Genomic DNA, 21,723 nt, shown 5'->3' with positions numbered 1-21,723 from the left:
GTACCGAACAAAATATTTACCAACTTTTGACCCATAAAAATCAAATTTAAGTTACACAAAAAAACCCGGAACAATCCATGATAAAAATAATAAGAAATTAAATATGATAAACTTTGTTATGTCTGAGAGTGACTGATATATACTATCCTTACATTTTAACATATATAGAGTTCGTAAATTAACCGAAAAATAAATGGATAGATTTAAAGCATAGATTTTTAATTTATAAATTTATATGACAATTTACAACAATAATAATAGATAAATTGATTGATTTTTAAGAAATGGATCGAATTTTAAGTATATATTTATAATTTAATGATTATAAAATAACTTTGTAAAATGAAAGCATATTCGAGTTTTGTTTTTCTTTACAATTTCTACAATATACATAGTACAATATGTTAATGATAACATCTGAAATTATATTCTTTTCAATATTTGACAAACATGATTTGTTGTTAATTTTTGGATTTCATCAAGTATTTTGGAATATATAGTAAAAGAATATGTTAATATTTATTTTTATAAAAATGTATAGATATAATATAAATAGAGTATAAAAGGCAAATGAATAATTATTAATATATTACATATATTATGGTTAATTAAGATATTAGTTTTCAAGGAAAAAGAATTATAAGAATGACAAATATCCATAATTATTTTACTTTAAATAGAATAGGCCGATGTAATATTAAGCATTTAATTTGAAATGAAAGATATGAAAAGGTGAGTATAAAATCCCTGCCTCTGTCTCTAGGGTTTCGTTACCAATTCTATTTTGGATTCTTTTCAGGCATCATTTCTTTCTCAAATTCATTACTGATACTGATTATCACTCAAATCAATCAATTTCATTTTCTTGTTATTGTTCTGCACGTTTTCATCCTACAAAACAAACCCTACCCCCTAGGGTTAGGGTTATTAAAGTTTAGAATGAATATCCTGTAGTAGGCATGGTGGTTTCTTCTGATCATGTATTCCAAGTCGGGGACATGGTTTGGGCCAAAATGAAATCGCAGCCGTGGTGGCCCGCCCGCGTCTACCCTGAGGACTTTGCCACTCCCATGGTCCGACGCTCCAAGCGGGAGGGTCTCTTGTTGGTTGCCTTGTTTGGTGCTACTAGTTTCGGCTGGTTCGGTTCTTCCGAGCTCATACCCTTTGATTCCAATTATGCCGAAATGTCGGTGCAGACCACTTCAAAGGCCTTTGTTAAGGCTGTGGAAGATGCCGTGGCCGAGGTCAATAGGAGGGTTGGTCTCGGTTTTTCGTGTATGTGTGGTGGTAGTAAGCGGAGTTTTAGGGATGAGGCGGGGTGTGATTCTGGCACTGTGTATTCGGTTGATGCGATTCGGAAAGCTAGGGTTGGTTTTCAGCCCGAGTTGGTTAGTGGGTTTTTAAGGCGGCTGGCTTTGGAAGCTGCAAGCGGCGAGGATGTTGAGGATATTGAGTTCATTAAGAACAAGGCTACGGTCTTGGCTTACAGGAAAGCAGTTTTTGAGGACTTTGATGAACAGCCTCCTAAAGATTCGGCGTATAAAGGTTTCCATACATATACTATGCTATTTGTTTACTTGGGTTCTCTTTCTTTTGTAGATAGATAATTTCTTAGTTTATTTATGCAATTAAGTGTCTTTCAAAAGTTTGGTTCTTAAAAGCAACAGTATGTGCGAGTTAATTGATTAGTTGTTTTATTTCGTGCTTATACTTTTTTTTTGCTTTATCTCACTTTGACATATTAATGAGAATCAATGGAAGATAGAACTATTTTACGGAATTTCTTTTTTCAAATTCGTGACATTGACGAAATTCTAATTTTGGTTCTTCAGTGTTACGTGAGTGTAAAATTCTATTAGCAATTTAGTTAGTGGTCAATTTTGCAAGGATACCCAAATATATGCACGTTTACTATTCTGTATAGACTACAGTTCTACACCTAGAATATAAAGTGTGTGCTTCTTTATTGTGAGTTAAAACATCTCACAGCTGATATAACGGAGAACTCTTTCATGTGCACAATTTATCTTTTTGATGCAATCTATACAGGGTAATGAATGTGTATTGTATTTGGGAATTTGTGCATTATCGAGCACACGCAAAATCGCTACCACCCTTTTAACCGCAGGGGCAAAACAAGAATCTTTTTAGTGTCATGTATTCGAAAAAATAAATTTCGTGAAATAGTTCTATCTTTAGCCCATGATAATATGTCAAAAGTGAAAGTTATTGTAAATCTGTCACGGTTATAACTAATATGGCTGATGCTTTCATGTGAAAGAACTTTAGTACTTCACCAATATGGTAATGCATAATTTGCCTGCCTAATGATGACTTTTTAGCAATTACTTTCTCTCACTAGACGCCTAGACACACATGTGAGTAATTTAGAAGTCGTAATTAGTAATATATCCGGTCGTAAAGCTTTCCAGACTGATGCACGATCTGGGTAGAATAAATAAATGGTCTTTTAAATTTGGGCGCGTTATTTTATTATTATTCCAAAATATTTCCTAATTAGTGAAGTTTATCTTTGTTTATCTATTTAGGTGTTTGTTTTATAGTTTTATAGTTGTATCAAGATATGAGACTTATTTAATGTCTCTTTGTAATTTGTTTTCAGTTATTCATAAATACATATGTTTATTCTTTCCGCCCCTGTTTTCTTGAGAATTAGAGATCAAATCTTTAGGTTGGTTGTGATTGCATTCAACCTATTCACAAGCGTACAGACTTTCATGTATATGTTTGAAACTTGGAATTCGTCATTTATTGATCAACGTTATGGTTATTGTTAAGACATTAGTGTTTATATTGTAATTTGTTTATGTTTGGCAATTAAACCATTACCGTCGCATATTTGTATCTGCGTATTTTGAAATTGTCAACCCAAGCCGTTAATTGAGCTTTTTTTCTTGAAGCAAGAGTTACTTTTAATGAAATCACTTATACAAAGTCTTTTAACTTTTCTCCTTAAATGTATCAGAAAACAAATATGGTAACACCATTAGTGAACTCGTAAATCTTGATTTTTGGGAGATACATAATTTCCCACAATTAGGAACAATGGCTGCCGGTATCTTTGTGGAGATGGATTTAAATGTTGTACCTAACTCTCTTTTCTGGCCAAATATTTATTTGATTGCATACTTGCAAACTGTAAAACTGCATACAAAAGGAGCGGTTGAAACAAAAGATTAGATTGTTGTGAACTTCTAGTATGTTTTTAGCAAGCTGGTCAAATTTTTTCAATGATGCTATTGTTATATTTGCAGCTCCATTGAGTCGTATGGTGGTTAAGAAGACTGCAAAGTTTAAGGGCCATGCCAAGAAAGATGACTATATTTTGAAACGGAGAGACGAAAAAGAAATAAAAAAGGAAAAAGAAAACGTGGCATCCCCTATTCTGCTCGTTTCTTTCAAAGATTCAACAAGTGATTCTGGTGAAGCTGCCTTAAAAGATGCACCGTGCATTGATCAAGCAAAAGTGAAGTCTACGGCTGATGAGAAGAGAATTATGCAAGAAGTAGAGGGTAAAAAGGTAATTTTACATCCAAAAGAACGGGTTTCTGGGAAAATCGTCATGTCTGAGAATAAAAAGAAACAAAAGGAAGACGAGGTTTCTTTGGCTGAAATGTTTTTGACTAAGAAAAGAAGTCAACGTGAAGGGCCACAAAGAAGTAATGGTAATTATGAGACGGATCTATCACGTGTGTTGAGTGATCTGCATGCACTCGCTGTTGATCCTTGTAATACCATTAACAGAGGATCATGCATTAAAGGAAAGAAAGCTTGTTTAAGGTTCAGATCACTTGTGTTCAAAAAAAGCAAGAATTTCTCTCTAGCACTGGCTAATGGTGAGCTAAATGCTAATAAACCCTCTGAAGTGCCACCTGTAAAACTGCCAAGTGGACTCAAGCAAGGCCCGCCTGACCACCAGGAAGAACTGACTGTTGCTAAAAAGCAAGATGTCAAGCAGGCGGTTGCTACAACATTGAAGAAACCGGGACCGGGAACTGGACCTGGACCTGGACCAACTATGCTAATATTAAAGTTCCTACAAGGAGGATCTCTACCGTCCTTTAACGAACTGAAGGCAAGGTTCATGCGATATGGACCGATGGATCATTCAGCAACTAAAATACTTAGGAAAACTTTCTCGTGTGAATTGGTTTTCAGGCATAAGGCCGATGCACAGGCGGCACGTAGGTTTGTGGTTGAAAGTTCCAATCTATTTGGAAACACGGGTGTAAAGTGCACCCTCAAGGATGTTGGTGGCATGGATGCAACCAAGCCTGAACCACCGCTTGAAGTCCAAAAAGACCACCACCAGTCAGCCATGGGGGTCAGACCACCGTCAATCTTGAAGGCATCTGGTGGTGAAGAGGCAGCAGGTAAGGGCAGTAGGGAGGGCGATCTTATACGCGCAGTTCATGATCCGCGTTCACTTGCTGTTGACCCTTTTAATAAAGTCAACGGAAGTTTGCATGTTAAAGGAATGAAAGCTAAAGGCCAAAACTTCTCACTACCAGTGGCTGTTGGTGAGACAAACGCTAGTAAATTCTCCAAGGATAGTGTAGAAGCATCACCTGTAAAACCACTAAGTGGGCCCAAACGAGGCCCGCCTAGCCTCCAGGAACAAATTCGCGCTGCTAAAAGGAAGAAAGCCTGTGATATTATAAATTCAACCAAGGAGGAAAAGAAGATAACAAAGATGATTGATCAACCAGGATCTGGACCCGGACCGACCATACTCATGTTAAAGTTCCCGCAAGGTGGATCTCTACCGTCTTACAACGAACTGAAGGCACGGTTCACGCGTTATGGACCATTGGATCATTCGGCAACTCACATATTTTGGAACACGCTCTCGTGTCAGGTGCTTTTCAGGCATAGGGCTCATGCACAAGCGGCTCATAAGTTTGTGGTTGAAAGTAGCAGTGTGTTTGGAAACACAGGTGTGAAGTGCACCCTCAAGGAGGTTGAAGCCCCAACAAACCGTCACCAGCCAGACGTGAACAGACCACTGAAGTCAATTTTGAAGAAATCTGATGGTGAAGAGGCGGCAGGTAGGGGACGTGTAAAGTTTATGGCAAGCAAGGACGAGAGTCAATTGAAGAACAAAAGCGGTACAACTTCATTTTCTTCTCTTACGGATTTTAGTAGCAAGAACTTTGGAAAGGATGTTAATCCTAGTGGTGTTGCTGGTCCATCCACCACACCACCACCACAACCACCGCCTTTGGTACCGCCAGTGATAACACATTCTGTGCAAACGACGCCATTACCATTGATGGCTCCAAATATAGATATAGAGACACAAATGCTGAGCCTTCTTACAAGATGCAATGATGTTGTGACAAATGTTTGTAATATCTTAGGATACATGCCTTACCATCCTCTGTAATCGGACAATACAAATCATAGTTAAGATTAGGAATACCAAAATGAGGGGACTGTCAAGTCCTGGATTACCGATTTCTAGAAGATTCTTGTGTTTCTTTGTGTTTTTTAGAAATTTTTTATATAAAAAATTCGAATGCTTTGAACCTTTTTATAGCACCGGATTGAGGCTTTCGTAAAATTTAATCTGTTTTCTCTTTTAACTTTTTTGAGTATGGGATGGAGAATAGACAATAATTAATATAAGTGATTTATGTAATGTAATAATCATATAGTCAAATCAGTAATCAATTGGACAGATTTGATTGTGTGATGAGACTTGGAACGATTCTCGATTGAACCTGTTTTATCGGTTTAGACTTGAATGATTTGGACTAACCTGAAATTTGTTGAATGTCGATCGATTATTAATCAACAGATTAAAAACAATAATATAGAGAATAGAAATTAGACTTGGCTAAGTGAATGTTTGTTGACCTCCTTAAACCCTGATCGCTTATTGCAATTGACAGCTTGACTTCTGAGTTGGGCATTCGAATGGTTAAACAGAGTCAACAAATGTCTGCCCATGCGCTTTCTAATTTTTGTATGATGGTTTGTATGGCAAGTGGCAGGTTTCCTCCTTAATGGTGTTCCTAAACGAGTCAAGCATGAAGTTGCAAAATCAGTATGAACGTTTGACATTCCGTCTCATGAAGGCTGGCTTACTCGGGTTTTTGGGTAGTCCCAAAGCATGTTAAGAAAATTGGTATGTGACTTTTGATGGGCTAAAACTAAAAAGGTTATTGGATTTAGTCAGGTTTGTTTTTTTTTAAAGGTTGATAGTTTAAAGATGTTGGGTTGTAAACTATTATTACATTTTTAAATATAATAATTTTGTATGTAAAAATAAATCAAATAGTTTGGGCTGACCAAAAAACCGGGCATGTACATTCACACGCCCCACACTTGCCATGGTCTGGCCTTGTATTGTCAAACGAGGGTTGTCGAAAAGAGAAACCCATTAGCAAGGTGATAAAGCCTTGCATATATATAATCAGATCAATGCATTTATTTACCATCATTCAAGAGAGAAAACACTAGCAAGGTGATAAAGCCGAAAGCTTACAAATCCAAACCAATTTCAGTTCATTTTTTCACTTATAACGATCGCATGAGGTGTGCTTTCGTTTGTGATATCGCTTGATGCTAGACTAAAATGTGGGTTGAGTTTGTGGGGTTGGTCAGCATCCAGCAATAGCATTGCTTAGATCCAACATTAAACTGATGTCACTCTATAGAAGATCAACAGACTAATAGTTAGCACAAAGGGATTTAAAAGCAGGAAAGTATGTTCCCTCATATATATACCACTACTAGATTGTAGTTCTGATTATATAAATAAGTTTAACATTGAAAAACATCTGTTTTGTGCCTCAAAACTTGTAAATAAACTGATATAATTTCTTACATGCTAGCATCATCATCATCATCATCATCATCATCATCATCATCATCATCATCATCATCTATAGTAGACGTGCACAAAAAAACCGGTTCCGGAACCTAACTGGTGGAACCGAACCGGAACCGGTTCCAGTTCCAACCCGGTTGGTACAATACCCGGTTTGGGTATTTTTGTACCCGAAAATCGTACCCGGTTCTCATATTTGTATGTTAGTATCAGTTCCAACCCGGTTCTTAATTGTAACCGGTTCGGTTCGTACCCGAAAAAACCGGTTCCGGCGGGTTTTTTTTGAAGAGTCAAACAAAAGTCAAAGTAGCCGTTGGAACCGGTTCCAACGGTAATATAGCCGTTGGAACCGGTTTTTTAGCCACCAATTAGCCGTTGGAACCGGTTCCAACGGTAATATAGCCGTTGGAACCGGTTTTCGAGAGACAATAGATCCGTTGGAACCGGTTCCAACGGTAATATAGCCGTTGGAACCGGTTTTTGATGCCCAAACCTATATATAACTTGTTTTCCACCACTAATTTCACCACCAAACTCAAAAACAAACTAAAATACTACTCCTTTAGCAAACCCGTTCCGTTACCCGACCATCCAACTAAATATTATTATGGCACCCATCAAAAAAACTAACAAGAAGGCTAAGAAGAGTGTTTTTGTTGCCCCTGTTCCTGTTACGGAGGACCCAAGGGTTGTTACGGTAGTCAACCATAACCGCAACCAAGACATATGGAAGAATTGGGATTTGATTGTGGATGACGAAGGTTATCAAAAGGCTCGTTGCAAACTATGTGGTTCAATATTAAAGCACGATTCCAACTCTACTTTGAGAAAGCACATCGAGAAGCCATATTGCAAGGCGTTGAAAGGGATTGGCGCGACCGATCAAATTGACTTGGGTAAAGATGGTACACTATTTCGTTACAACACGACTCAAGTTCAAGATAGAATGGCAAAGTTCGTTATTCAACGAGGTTTGCCGTTTAACCACTTTGATGACCCGGAGTTGACGTCGTTGATTCGCGAAACTCTACAACCGAGATACACACATGTAAGTCGTACTACCTTAAGACGTCATTGTATCAGGTTGTGGGAGTGTGCTAAAAAAGAGTTAATCGAGTCTTTTCATTCTTTAGAAGCCATGGTTAGTTTAACTACTGATGTTTGGTCGGCACCACACGGGTTGCCCGAATCATACATATGTGTCACCGCTCATTGGGTTGATCCGGTGACATGGCAATTGATGAAACGCACCATCGCTTTTGAAAACTTCCCGTTCCCACATACCGCCGAAAAATTGTTTGAATTACTTGATGAAGTTATAACGACTTACAACTTGAGAAATAAAATATTTTCGATTTCGTTTGACAACGCTTCAAACAATACTAAGGCGGCTGAAAAATTTATCATTAAATATTCACCACCTTGTTTCGGGGATTTTTTTTATGTCCGATGTGTTGCACATATCATCAACTTGGTTGTTCAAATAGGTCTTGACAATGAAAACATTTGTGATGATTTAAAATACTTTAGACTTATGTTACAAGATGTCTTCAAAAGTGGTAAAAGAAGACATCTTGAATATAATAACTATTGCAAGTCGGTTGAAAGAAAGTATTTGGGGCCGAATTGGGACGTTCCAACCCGTTGGAACTCAACTTGTCATATGTTAAAGTGTGCTTTTGCCCAACGCCAAAGTTTACAAGCTTTTCATAACAATCTTGTTGAAGAACGCGAGGCCGATATGTTTCCGGAAAGTGTTTGGGTCCAAGTCGGTTATTTGTTGGAGTATCTTGACGTGTTCAAAAAGTCAACAACAAAATTATCGGGAGTCTATTACCCTACTAGTTGTTGGGTTTTGCAAGAATTGTACTATATGTCTTGTGTTTTTAAAAGCTTTGCGGAGAAGAACAAACTCTTCGAAAATATTGTTGCGGTGATGAAAGAAAAGTTCATAAAATATTTTGAAAACATACCGCCGGTCTTTACTTGTGCCGCCACATTAAACCCCTATTGGAATGTTAATGGGGTTGAAACAACGATTGAGGAAATATTCGACAACTTAGGTATGCACGAGATTGACCCGAAGTTGTCGACGGAAGCGAATGACAAGTTCAACAAAAACCTTCAAGACCTTTATGACCATTATTTTCAAATGTATGGTCCAAGCACGAGATCGTCTTTTGTGAAAAAACAACTAATAGGCCGTGCAATAACCCACTTATAAACTTGATGAATGGGATTCGTGAATCGGCATCTAAGAGGCAAAGAGGAAACACACCAAGTAGCGAACTTGGTCGATATAGTGGAGCAAACTATGTTGAGGGCGCAACGGTCGACGAAATTCGCAATATTGATTTGTTGGCTTGGTGGAAAGGTAAACAAAACGAATTTCCCATTCTATCCGCCATGGCTCGTGATTTGCTTGCCGTACAAGCCTCAACGGTTGCTTCCGAATCGGTTTTTTCTCTTAGTGGGAGGGTGTTATCTATGCGAAGAACAAAACTAACTCCCGAGTCTCTAGAGGTTTGCATTTGCCTAAAGGACCATTTGGATGCGGTGGATCGTGTACAACACAAGGCGAACTTTGAAGACGAAATACCAATAGAGCGTCATATTCATGATGAGGAGGCGGAGGACGGGGTTTCTTCCGATAACGAAGACGATGGTGAAGACGAAGAAGAGTTGTAATTATTTGTTTTGGTAAAATTATTTGTAACTTGTTCAACTATAGTTTTGATTTGTTTTATTATAATTACTTTTGTTACTCATGAATAATTTTTGTTACTTTTTTAATAACGACGAACATTTTATTTATATAAAAAATAACTATTACAAACATTATTAAAACATAAACGATACTAAACATAACAACTAAAACATAAAAAACAAAGTCCGTCGTTTAAATCCGGGAATACTTATTTTTGGGTTGTAGAGCCGGACGACTCTCCCACTTCCTTTTTTAGCTTCCAAACTTCTTTTCTCTCGACAATACTTATTCGTATGTTTTCGTAATGTCGAGTTGGACCCTGCTTTAAGAAACTTCGAGCAATATTTGCAACGTGCCAACTCATGTGAGTCGGTCATGAGACACAAATCATAATGAACCCAAACATCGGGGCATCTTGTTGTTTCGATCACCATAACGTCATCATTAGTTGCCATTTGTTGTCGGTTTAAGGTTAATTGTGGTTTGGAGTGTGTTTTATAGTTTTGGAAGTGGTTTAACAAGTACACAAACAAACCTTGCTATTTAGAGTAAAAAAATAACCTATTTATAGTTAAAAAACCGGTTCCAACGGTAAAAAACGGCTATATAGCCGTTGGAACCGGTTCCTAACGGCTATGATATTTAAATTTCAAAAAAAACCGGTGGAACCGGTTTTTACGTAAAAACCGGTTCCGGTTCATACCCTACCCGGTTCTTAAAAGTTAGCATAGCTGGGCATCGGTTCGGGTCGGGAACCGAACCGGTTCTTGATTGGAACCGGTGCCATTTTACAATCCGGTGTGAAAAAACCGGTTTCGAACCGGTTCGGGTTTTCCAGTTGAACCCGATTTGTGCACCTCTAATCTATAGGATAACTTTCATTGACGAGAACAAATAATTATCTTTTTCCTATGCCCTCTAGGGCCTCTCGCATATATATATTCTCACCTATTATCCATATGTTCAACTAGCCAACATCCGAAGGCGGAGTCATTATCAATCCATAAAGTTAGCTAGCGGTTCTATGACAACAACCAGAAAACCTAGACATCAAGTAGCGCCTTCTATGTAGTTTTTTCATCAAAAATCGCTTGGATACTCTTGTTTTTTGTTAACTAAACTAAAAAAGTATTGATAATAATATAAATACCACCTCAAAAGGACTAGAAATCAGAACAGAAATGGCATTGGCAATAAAAAAATTACCATACTGTAAAACACAATTTAAACTCTTTAACATGTTGATCTATTTGCCATTACAACATCATGCATTAGTTCCATATATCTTAACCTCAACAATTATGTAACCTTTGAGTTCATAGTCCCAAACAAAAGCACCATTTAGCTATCTTCTCTTTGTGACAAACACAAAATTGTAAATATCTAACGCCAAATCAAACGATGAAAAACGAATCTCAAAGGGATCTTAATTCTGAAAATGACTGTGTATCTATTTGCTTGATGTTATCACGCATCGGCTGGAGAAGGCGGTGTCCCCGCTAGCCATCCCCACACCCCTCCTGAACTTTGTTTTTGTTTTGCAAAAGCTTCTTCAGAAGCGGCCTTTTGTCTTTGAAGAATTTCCAGTTCTTTCTGTAAACTGTCCATTGTTTGTAGCTTTTGTCTTAGCTCCGCAACATCCACCTTATAATTAAAAACACAATAATAATAACGCTAGGAGGTCAACCCTGATCCACCTAAAAAGTTACCCACTTTGACCCGTAGCACAAATTCTACAGGTGTAAACAAGCCAAGCCCCTCGCGAGCTACTCGTGATTCGAGCCGAGCTTAAATGATCGCGAGCCTGAAAATAAGCTTGTTTAATAAACCAGCCCAAACCCAAGCCTGAGCTTCACTTATCAAGCTCAAGTTGGCTTGCGAGCCTATACGAGCCTATTATCTACATATATAATAATATTCATTATAATATATATATAAAACTATGATAAAAATAAGTAAATAATATATATTAAATTATATATAAAAGCTATGATTAAAATGTATACAAAAATTAATTAAAATTTGTTATAAATTATAATTTTATACAATGAATAATAAACGAGCCAAGCTCGAGCTTGTAAACTACTCGCGAGCCGATCTCAAATCGAGCCAAGCTGAAGCTCGAGCTCTCATAGGTTAAACGAGTTGGGCTTGGCTCGTTTACACCCCTATTGCAACACCGACGGTGGATGTAGTACAATACAACAGAAGTAGTTACCTCTAGTTTAAAACATCTTGATTGCTCTGCTGCAAGCTGAACACGTAGAGACTGAAGTTCCTGCACAATTGTGAACATGAAATTAAATTTAAATACATACATACATACATACGTGGGAATGTAGAACAAAATGAGCCATTCATTTTTTCAAACTTAATGTTTATTGTTTCACACTCCTCTCTCATGAAATTCAAAAAAAGAAAATTCGTTTGATTGCTCATTTATGTATATAAATTATAACCTACACATGTTTAGATTATATTATTACCTACACATATGTAGGTTAACAGTGCAGAATTTAAAAAAAAAAAGATATGAACAAATTAGTTTGATGGTTTTTATGTGCATAGCCTATGCACTGGAAAATACTACCTTGTACAAGTCTGAGTTCTTGGTTTCAGCTCCTATCAGTTCTTGTTTTAGCTCATCTGATTGTAACTTCTCGTTACTGAGAGCCTTCTCTAGTTCTTCCTTTTCGGCCTTCAGGGCAGCTAAGGATCGCTCGCTCACTTCATTAACTTCATTTTTCTGCATAATTATAGACATATATACACATTACAATCATTTATATTTCTACAGTAAAACAAACTGGAGTTACCTGTGGCTCATTATTTTCCACACTAATTTCCCTAAATTTTGCTTCTTGGCCTGCTTCAAACTCTAAATCAACATCTCTAGTGCCATTTGTAGCATTTTGGGCACCCGAAACACTATCTAGGGCAGCAGCTCCTTCTCGAGTTGCTTGCAAGGTTGACTTGTAACTAGGTTTGAGTAAATTGACCTAATAATATAAAACACCAAATTAAGAAACCCTAAAAAACTTTGCATGAGTGAGAAAGAGAAAGGATCACTTGTCACCTCATTGTTGTATTTTCCATTGTACCCTCCAAAAGATACTAAAATGTCTTCACCATTGTAAGAGCTTAACACCAAACTCAACCCCTGCGCAAAAGGGTCAAAATTGTCATCTGTCACATTTAAAAATAAGCCATAAACTAGCAATTATTCTCGTCAAGCAGTTACCTCACTGGCAAGAGGAACACGTCCTTGAACAGTTGTTACAACTGACCATGATAAAGTGGACATGTTAAAGACAACGGTTTCCGAAACTCCTGCAATTATCAAAAAAATAATAATGATAACTATCTAACCTGTTGAAAACGGGTGGGTTGGTTAATGGGTAAAATAAGAGTGAACAGTTTGTTATTTAATAAACAAGCGGATGTGAACAAAAAAATTTGGTTTATTTAGTAAAACAAAACGAACATGAACACATCACGTTCGTTCATTTAAAATTGTTTGTGTTCGTTTGTTTACAATCATTTACATTCATTAGTTTACGTTTGTTTAAGTTAGTTAGTTTACGTTCGTTAATACATTTATTTAGAAAATTTTGGCCCATTACAACTTAGTCTTCTTTTTATAACTTTTAGGCCCAACACATTGTTCTTCACATTACTTTTTACTAGCTTTATCCCCGTTCATCTATGTTCAGTTACATTCAATCATTTACATTCGTGAACCATTCGTCTATACCGTTAACGAACAAACATAAACGAACACGAACGCTTTCATTTTTTAACGAACGAACACGTCATTCGATTAGCTTTTCATGTTCAATCGTTTGTTCGGTACTTCTGTTAAAGTTAAACAAGCGAACACGAACATGTTCCGTCCGTTTTCGTTTATAAGCCTACATACCACTCTTGTTATCTCCACCACCAACAATGAACCAACTCTCCCCAATGGTCACGCCAGCATGGCCCGCTCGAGGACTCGGTATATCTCCTTGTTGACTTGGCTTTGACCATTCCATCTAAAAAAACAAATCATACATAATAATTGCATATCCATATAGACGAACTTCAAGATTCACACTGGGCAATAGCATAACCATATAAACCAACTTCAAGATTCACAATGGGCAGTAACATCAAAAAAATATTTAATAATGCTATCTCACAGTTTTCAAATCTAGGACATGAAGATCATTGAAACAACTTGAATGTGAGCCGCCACCAAATATAAGAAGATAACGCTCCGCGTGTACTGCAGCAGCATGGTCAGACCGCGGTGAAGGTGGCACGCCTCTGCATATTATGAAGTTAAAATATATGTGTACGCTTGTTATAAAAAAATGATGGAATAAAGATGTTACATTGTCTCAATTTCATCCCATGTCATGGTCTCTAGGTCTAGAACATGCAGATCGTTTAACAGAGTTCTGTTTCCGTCTTGACCGCCAAATATGACTAAGGTGGTCCCCACAAGCGTAACGGATTGACCACCACGTGAAACCTGCAATAGAATGATGAAATAAATTAAAGAAACATGCTAAAAGTCTGTTTCCGTCTTGACCGACATTTTCTATAGGTGTCCAATGCTTGTGGGAAAACGAATTAACTGATTGATTTTGATATTGAATATGCATAAATATATAATCTCTATGTTGGTTTTAAAGTTTCTATTTCTCTAGATTAAAAACTTGACCTAATGGCTTATTGTAACAATGTATTAACAAAAAAGTTGATAGATTTAGAGATCTATGATACACGTTACACAGCATATTAACTTTTTAATAGCGATTATGTCAATAAAATACAAAAATTCAAAAATTTTAGGTTATACACTTATGAAATTCATGTATCACAAATTCACAATCTACTCTCTTGACAAGGGTACTATAGAACAAATGAAAATATAGAAAATAACAATAATGGCTAGATATTAAGAATATATACCGGAGGTTTTCCATAGGTCTTCATGTTTGACCAAGTACATGTTTGCAGATCAAATGCCTTCACTGTTAAAAATTAAGGGTATAATTATGCATATGTACATTTGTTTGTGTATAAGTTTGTACAATATAATAATCAGTGCAGCTAAGTGTAAAAGAAAACACAGCAGGTTAAAACAAACCATTAACTTCTTCAGAAGCGTCCTTTGAATGTCCTGCAATTGAAATAAGCTTATTTCCTTCCCAAGGTATCTACAAATCAGCATGTTATATCGTGTCATATTAGTCAACAAAATAGTCGTAATCACATGTGATGAATTGATGTTATGAAAGTAATCCACAAGTTTTAATTCTATTTAAACTACATATTTCAATACTGACCAAAGTATGTCCAGCACAAGGAGTTACTCTCACTGAATCCTCAGAACTTGCTTTGACTTCAACCTTTGACCATGTCCAATTTCGTAAATTAAGGGTCTGCAACTCAACAATATTATTGTTTTAGTTATTTACTACAATAATATACTATGGATAATTAAAAGGAATAGCCCTGCTTGCGGTGCGCACATATGATGTATATATGTGTGAACCCTCGGGTGGGCAAAAGTGAAATTGCACTAATTTTGACGTTATTTTACTAATCTCGTGAAAATAACGTTAAAAGTGACGGACGGTTAATCAGGCATCATGTAGTGGCGTTGATAGCTGAAAGATAAGGGTACATGCACCGATCAGCCGGTGTCCCGATGATTGAGTGCTATGTGCCTTATGTCCAAGGCTTGATGCAAAACTACTATCGAGCCGGGGGTCTCACCGGAAGCAGCCTCTCTATCCCTATGGGGTAGAGGTAAGGCTGCCTACATCTTACCCTCCTCAGACCCTACCATAGCTTTGCTATTGGTGGGATATACTGAGTACGATGATGATGATATGATGATGATAATTAAAAGGAAAGAAACATATTAAGACAAATAAAATCCTATGACATTTAAGTTTTGATAGGGTGCGTTAAGATGACAATTTATAGGTTTTCAAATAAATTTTGCGATATTATGTTCTTTTCTATATTATTATTATTATTATTATTATCATTATCATTATCATTATCATTATCATTATTATTATCATCATTATTATTATTATTATTATTATTATTATTATTATTATATAACTAACATTATATAGCAGGACAGGGGTATGGTCTGCCTACGCCCCACCCTCCCCATACCATGCCAATAGCCTTGCTAGTAGTGGGGATTTTACTGGGTGTGATTGATTGATTGAAAAATAGTAGTTGCAGATTATATAAATGGAGCATACCTGAAGATCATTTAGGTAACGGCCATTATGATTTCCACCAAATATATACATTTTATCGTCAACAACTGCTGCTGCATGCTATTAGTTTAACACAATAATAATAATAATCAGAAAAGGGTAAAATAAGAAGAAAGAATCAATAAACTTTAATAGTAATACCTCATATCGGGGCTTTGGGCGTGGACCAGATACCGAGGGTGCAACCCATTGATCATACACACCAACAGGACCGACTACTTCAACCATTACATCTTTATCCACAGAATTCCCGTTCTCAGTTGGAATAGTTTTCATTTCGGGTAAAGTGGTTTCATTGTTAGTGGGTGATTCCGACTTTGAATTATGCTACACCAGATGCATAATATTCCAATTTAGATTATAGTTTACCATGTATTGGTCGGTTATGGGCTCAAACCAGACCATAAAGAAAAACTCAAATTTTGGATTTTTGGAAACCGTTCGGCTTTTCCATATACAACAATAGATTTGGTTTAGTTTCGATTTTGCCATTTGGGAAAAACTTTAAGCCAAAAAATAGGCCCAAAATAATTACATTGGGCCTAACTTTTTATTAAACTAATGATTATCTGATTATTAGATATTTGGGTTATATTTTTAGGCTACACCGTTTATTAATCTATTATAAATTACGTACGATTCAAAAATAAAAATTAAATAATCTATAAATTAAATAGTAAAAGGCGTTTTTTTTTGTTTTTTACAGGATTGGTTCAATTAAAAAAATCCGGTTCACTTCGCTTTTCTGGCACATGCAAAGCCGAAACCAAAACTCAGTTTTTGAAAAAAAAAACATAAAGGCAAACCGTCGGTTTTGGGTTGAATTCGGTTATTTCGGTTTCATGCACACCCAGGTGCATAACGAAAACATATGTTATACTACCATCAAGATGGTTTAAAGAAGTAAAACATTTTGGCCACTCACATTCATCTCTACATCTACAACAGGCTCGGGAATGAAGTCGGATACCCTTGAATACCATCCTGGATCTTCTTCCTACTCAAGAGGTAAGCATATGCTATAATTATGGCTTTGTGGCATATAATATTTCAGTTTAATTAATATAAATAATTAAATACCATGTTAAATATACCTCTAATATTTTTACAAAGAGGCGCATTGCTTCACTGGAAGCCATGTTTCCAAGACCATTCCAACTGCAATAAAAGAACAATTGTTATTCAAGTTGATTGTATAACAAATTAAAAAAGTGCTAAGGATTCTTGAATAATTGACTAATCAGATTGAATGCAAAAGTTACTAATCCTATCTTCAAAATTATGTAATAATTATACAAATGCCATCAACAAATATAAAATGTGCATCTAATCAGTCTTGGATCTGTATGCGATTAAAATACAAGCAGCAAGTGACACAAGCCTTAATTTATATATTGGTTCATGCATCAAAATTAGACTACATGTGCTTCAATAAACAAACCTTGTCCATTTGCTTTGTTCCACTGGACTCCAACCTCTTGGTTTTGGCAAGTTGCAGGGTCCAACAGTTGCCTGATATAAAACAAAATTCACTTTATCAAACTAGTATTCTACAAACAAAGCTTGATTAATAAAACACTGGGAACTGTAAGTTTAATTAATCAGCAGCATGTCTCAAATGCTATGTTAAATGTGCATATGCATACAAATATTCATACATGTATATATAATATACATATCTACACACGTAAGTGCACACAAATCAGATACACATATACACACATTCATAGATACAATAGTAGTAGCATTTCAAGTATATCAATATTTAAGGAAGCGGCCTCCACTAACACAAGTAGGTCACACGCTCACACATTGGGAATGCACGTGTGGATGCTTCTTAGCCAACTCACAAGCTACTCGTGTTTGACTCTGCGAAAATTGAAAACTACTCGATTTAGCTATTGAGCTCTAGTATTGAGATACCGGCCCATAAGATTATAATATAATACACTTTAGCCTTTGTTTATACGTATCTATGTAGTCAGGCGCACAAGACACGCCCCTAGGCTCCTCAGCCACACCAAGACTCAAGACTCAAGACACCTCGAGGTCATTTGTTCAAACCAGTAATGGATTTGTGTATGAAATCCATGAGTATATAAGTTCATTTTGTATCTTAATTATTTCATAATAGCAGCTATATTGTCTATATGTATGTAACAGTTTGCTATTTTTCTCATAGATATGGCTATCATCTTCACATTAAGTTTCATCATCAGTCATCACTATTGGCTTTGAGACAAAACGCTTTTTCTAACTAGCCATTCAAGCTGACAGCGTTACTCACCACATGGCAACACAATGTCACTAAATGACGCAATGGATCATAAATCTACAACTAACAGTACTCAAAATAATGTGAAGGAAAATTCTCAATTTGAAATGAAGATTGTGCAATTTGGTTAGAGTTCACAGAAATGGTGCTAACGGGAGTAAAAAGGGATGCAATCAAGTCAAGGCGAAACATTGCCGCGCTCATTTGAAGGTAGAGATCAATTAATTAATCAACTGTTTCAAGATCCAACCACAGTCAAGCTTGAGCAGGCCCAACACACTAAAAAGAGCATAGTCACATGGATCGCAGTTCGTCCGGTACGGGAACAAGGAACGGGAACGCGATTCGCTAGTGGGGGCTTATTCGGTACATAGAGGGGTAGGTTCATTTCGGGGTACGGTGTACCATAGAGTTCGGTTCGATGTTCCCAATTCAAAACATAATATATCAAATTCCAAATTCAAATGACCAATTTCAAAATCCAAATTCCAAAATCTAAATTCTAATTAAGAATAAAACAGAAAAAGAAAGCATAAATGTTGTAAATTATATAAAAAATGCTGTAAAATAAAATTCGCACTAAAATATAAACTGATTTCATTGCTGTAAATAGATCGAGATGTATGTGTAATATAAATCGCTCAAAAATATAAATTGATTCTATTGATTTTAATTGCTGCATTTGGAAACCAAAGCTGAATAGGTAAGTCGTTTCTAAATTGATAAGTGTATTATATCCCTAACAAAGACAATGTTAAACTGATTGGATCAATTAAATTGAAAGCGATCGCTAACAAAATCGAACCTAGTATGTACGCTATATCGATTGGATCGATTTCAATTGAAATCGGTAACACCAAACCAGTTAATTGGAATAGGATCGCAAAATTGATTAGGAACGGTGAACCAGTCAACTCAATTCGCGATTTCATGGCAATTGGGAATGCTGGCGATTTCGATTGGGAACAAAACGATCCAATACGAAAAACGTGGCCTTGCTAGCGAATTATGTGACTATGATAAAAGAGTGTACCATAGCAAAGCTTGCTAGAAGTTTAATCTTGATTTTACATGTGAAAGGTTGTTTTGGTTCACTTGTGAAAGTTGAAAGGTGAATATTGGTGTTTGAGATAAACAAATCAGAAAGACATCAGCTGGAAGATTTGGTTTGATATGATTTTGGTGGGTAATAATTAAATTAGGAGCAGGGTGGTTTCCTTATTAGAGTAGGAGCCTTGTAAGTTAAGTAAACTTAGTTAGCAAGAGTTGTATTTAGTGTGTATATATATATATATATATAGGATTAGTATCATTTGAGAACTCTTAAATTATTTAAGAACTTGAAGGAACTCTTAATAACTAACGTTTTTTATAAAAGTTTTTTTATGTTAATGTTATTTAAGTGTAGTTTTATCACTTTTGACATCTATATTTACGATTAAAATTATGAAAATTAGTTTTTTTTACGCATATCTATGGATTTTTTACATATATGTAAATTTTTATCACATAAACTTTACACATGTGTAACTTGTGATTTATATATGTAATTAAATTTTTTTTTTTATAAATATGATAAAACAAGTCTCAAATAATGTTAATATATAAAAAAAAGTTAAAAGAATATTTGGTTTTAAAGAGTTCCTAAAAGTTCTTAACTTTTTTTGAGTTCTCAAATGAAACTAACCATATATATATATATATATATATATATATATAGGGTTAAGGAAAGATACTTTAATATGAATGGAAGACGAAAAAAGTTGTAATGTGTTCTTTCCTTTTAAACTATAAACACCCTAACATCAATCTACTCCGCTAAGTAAGACATGAAATGTGGACAGATGATGCACAAGTATCAACACCTAGAAACTAGAGAATTCACTATTGGAATATTAGTCTCCAATCACTCAAAACAAAATACGGTACTAAAGAATTCACTCTAAACCATCAAAGGTGCTTGGATAAATGTAGCATCTGGCATCCCTATACGACTTCAAGAGTGAGTATCCAACTTCAAAATTGTTTCCAAGTGAAGTTTATTGAGCAGAAGTCTTGTTGGACAAAATAAGCTTCAAGATCCTAATGAACACAAGTTTGCTCATGATATGGTTAGGCAGACTAACATATTTTGACAAATATTAGGAGTGTAACCTAATAACCACTACTGCCTCTTGTAAATCTAATTAGGCTAAATGGTTATAAGATTAAAAATCAGATGTAACGGATAGAAATGAATAATTCTCCGGCTCGTTACGGAAATGGTAGTGCTATGATCTCTAACCAAAGATACAGAGTCACTACTCCAGCTAAAGAATCCTGCTTCCTGCCTAAGAACACCACTCAATATGCCCAAATTGAGCTAGTAAAGATGGATCAATCTAACTCTGGCACATAAGAGATAAATGAACAATATTCTTTCATCAAATCATGCACTACCTTTTTTTCTTCATTTCATGATACTTGAATAGGAAATTACAAGACTCTTTAGGAAAGAATAAGAATTACCCTGCTAACATAATCCATAATCTAGATCATGCATCTAACTCCTACTTGTGACCTACCGCCTTAATAAAAAAAAACAGGTGCATAAATAAGAATAAAAAAACATGTAAACAAGCGAAACTTCTAAAAACTGAAAAAAGGTATGAAATTCCACATAGAAGTAGAACATGGTAGTAGTGACCTCATGGTTTCTTTGGCTTTTTCTCCTAGACTGCACGTGCATGAGCCTCGGCTAACACCCATATTGCCCATGCAAAATTCTAGTTGAACAACCAAGGAAACGGCAAAATCAGTGTTTGTCGGTCTGCTATCACTGCCATTCCTAGGTGCAAAAAGAGAGTAACAAACTTATGCTTTCACAAGCATATGTTGATTCTCACACTACTGATGGAGTGGTGGCAAGCAAAGCGGTGATATGACTATTAATTTACGTTAAAACTGAACAATGTGCCTGTCAAAGCTTCATCTTTCAATGGCTAAATTAGTATGAAAACTATCCTAACATGAGAATAATGTTACGTCGTCGGTCAGCTAATCTAAATCTAAAAGCTAAAGAAGAAGTGTTTTTTTTTCTTTTCTTGATCTAAAAAAACACAAACCCTAGCTGTTTCCGATGAGAAATCTATAAGATAAGTTGTAACAAATGCAATCAGAGTAGATCTATAAGAAAACCCTAACCTAACGAAAATGAAAGTCTGCAATAGAATAATAAAAATGAGAAAGAAGCAGCAATTGAGACCTGTTGATGGAGTGCGTAAAGCAACAAAGCGACGTCGTTGGAGAATTTGGAAGTGACAGATGAATCGCCGAATCCGGCGTAAGTAGCAGCCGCGTAGAACCGATCCGGATATGCCAGCCCGAAGCTTGTCCTCGACATTTCTCAATTCAAATCAGATCAGATGAGATGAGATCGGATCAGATCAGATCAGATCAGATCAGATCAACAACACAACCAGCACTGGTGATTTAAGAGCTTTTCTTTTCTTTTCTTTTTTCTTTAATTAATTTAAGACATTTGATTTGAGGGTGAAGAATGGTGGTAAATATTACCTTTTTTTTTATTTCACTCGATTTTATTTTCTAAATA

General features: G+C 36.0%; 2 protein-coding genes across 2 annotated transcripts; one reads left to right on the top strand and one right to left on the bottom strand.

Moving 5' to 3' along the window:
- The first annotated feature begins 959 nt into the window (after positions 1–959).
- Positions 960–6,143, top strand: LOC143626768 (PWWP domain-containing protein 1-like). Its single transcript, XM_077096746.1, has 3 exons — positions 960–1,545; positions 3,276–5,365; positions 6,018–6,143. The coding sequence occupies exons 1-3, from the start codon at positions 960–962 to the stop codon at positions 6,141–6,143; spliced, it is 2,802 nt and encodes a 933-aa protein (XP_076952861.1).
- Positions 6,144–10,821: 4,678 nt separating this feature from the next.
- On the bottom strand, positions 10,822–21,519 carry LOC143626773 (acyl-CoA-binding domain-containing protein 4-like). The gene is made up of 18 exons (XM_077096750.1): positions 21,376–21,519; positions 17,298–17,368; positions 16,951–17,014; positions 16,782–16,853; positions 15,998–16,183; positions 15,839–15,916; positions 14,900–14,995; positions 14,701–14,770; positions 14,523–14,584; positions 13,940–14,079; positions 13,745–13,871; positions 13,483–13,597; positions 12,805–12,893; positions 12,640–12,723; positions 12,380–12,562; positions 12,154–12,309; positions 11,782–11,841; positions 10,822–11,207 (listed from the first exon to the last, which is right to left on the bottom strand). The coding sequence occupies exons 1-18, from the start codon at positions 21,511–21,513 to the stop codon at positions 11,031–11,033; spliced, it is 1,968 nt and encodes a 655-aa protein (XP_076952865.1). The 5' UTR covers positions 21,514–21,519; the 3' UTR covers positions 10,822–11,030.
- Positions 21,520–21,723: the final 204 nt, after the last annotated feature.

Source organism: Bidens hawaiensis, unplaced genomic scaffold (assembly GCF_021521415.1).
Source record: "Bidens hawaiensis isolate Kalapana, Puna unplaced genomic scaffold, B.hawaiensis_p1.1 tig00004497_1, whole genome shotgun sequence".
NCBI lineage: Eukaryota > Viridiplantae > Streptophyta > Magnoliopsida > Asterales > Asteraceae > Bidens > Bidens hawaiensis.
The sequence above is the reverse complement of the archived record's forward strand: the minus strand, read 5'-3'. Positions and strand labels throughout refer to the sequence as shown.

Excerpts from the sequence above, each read along its gene's own strand:
- LOC143626768 (XM_077096746.1), top strand. The coding sequence starts at position 960 with ATGGTGGTTTCTTCTGATCATGTATTCCAAGTCGGGGACATGGTTTGG. Across the intron at positions 1,546-3,275 it reads TAAAGATTCGGCGTATAAAG|CTCCATTGAGTCGTATGGTG; the intron begins GTTTCCATACAT and ends TTATATTTGCAG. Across the intron at positions 5,366-6,017 it reads GCAATGATGTTGTGACAAAT|GTTTCCTCCTTAATGGTGTT; the intron begins GTTTGTAATATC and ends GGCAAGTGGCAG.
- LOC143626773 (XM_077096750.1), bottom strand. The coding sequence starts at position 21,513 with ATGTCGAGGACAAGCTTCGGGCTGGCATATCCGGATCGGTTCTACGCG. Across the intron at positions 16,854-16,950 it reads TCTTTGTAAAAATATTAGAG|GAAGAAGATCCAGGATGGTA; the intron begins GTATATTTAACA and ends CCTCTTGAGTAG. Across the intron at positions 14,585-14,700 it reads CGCTTCTGAAGAAGTTAATG|TGAAGGCATTTGATCTGCAA; the intron begins GTTTGTTTTAAC and ends AATTTTTAACAG.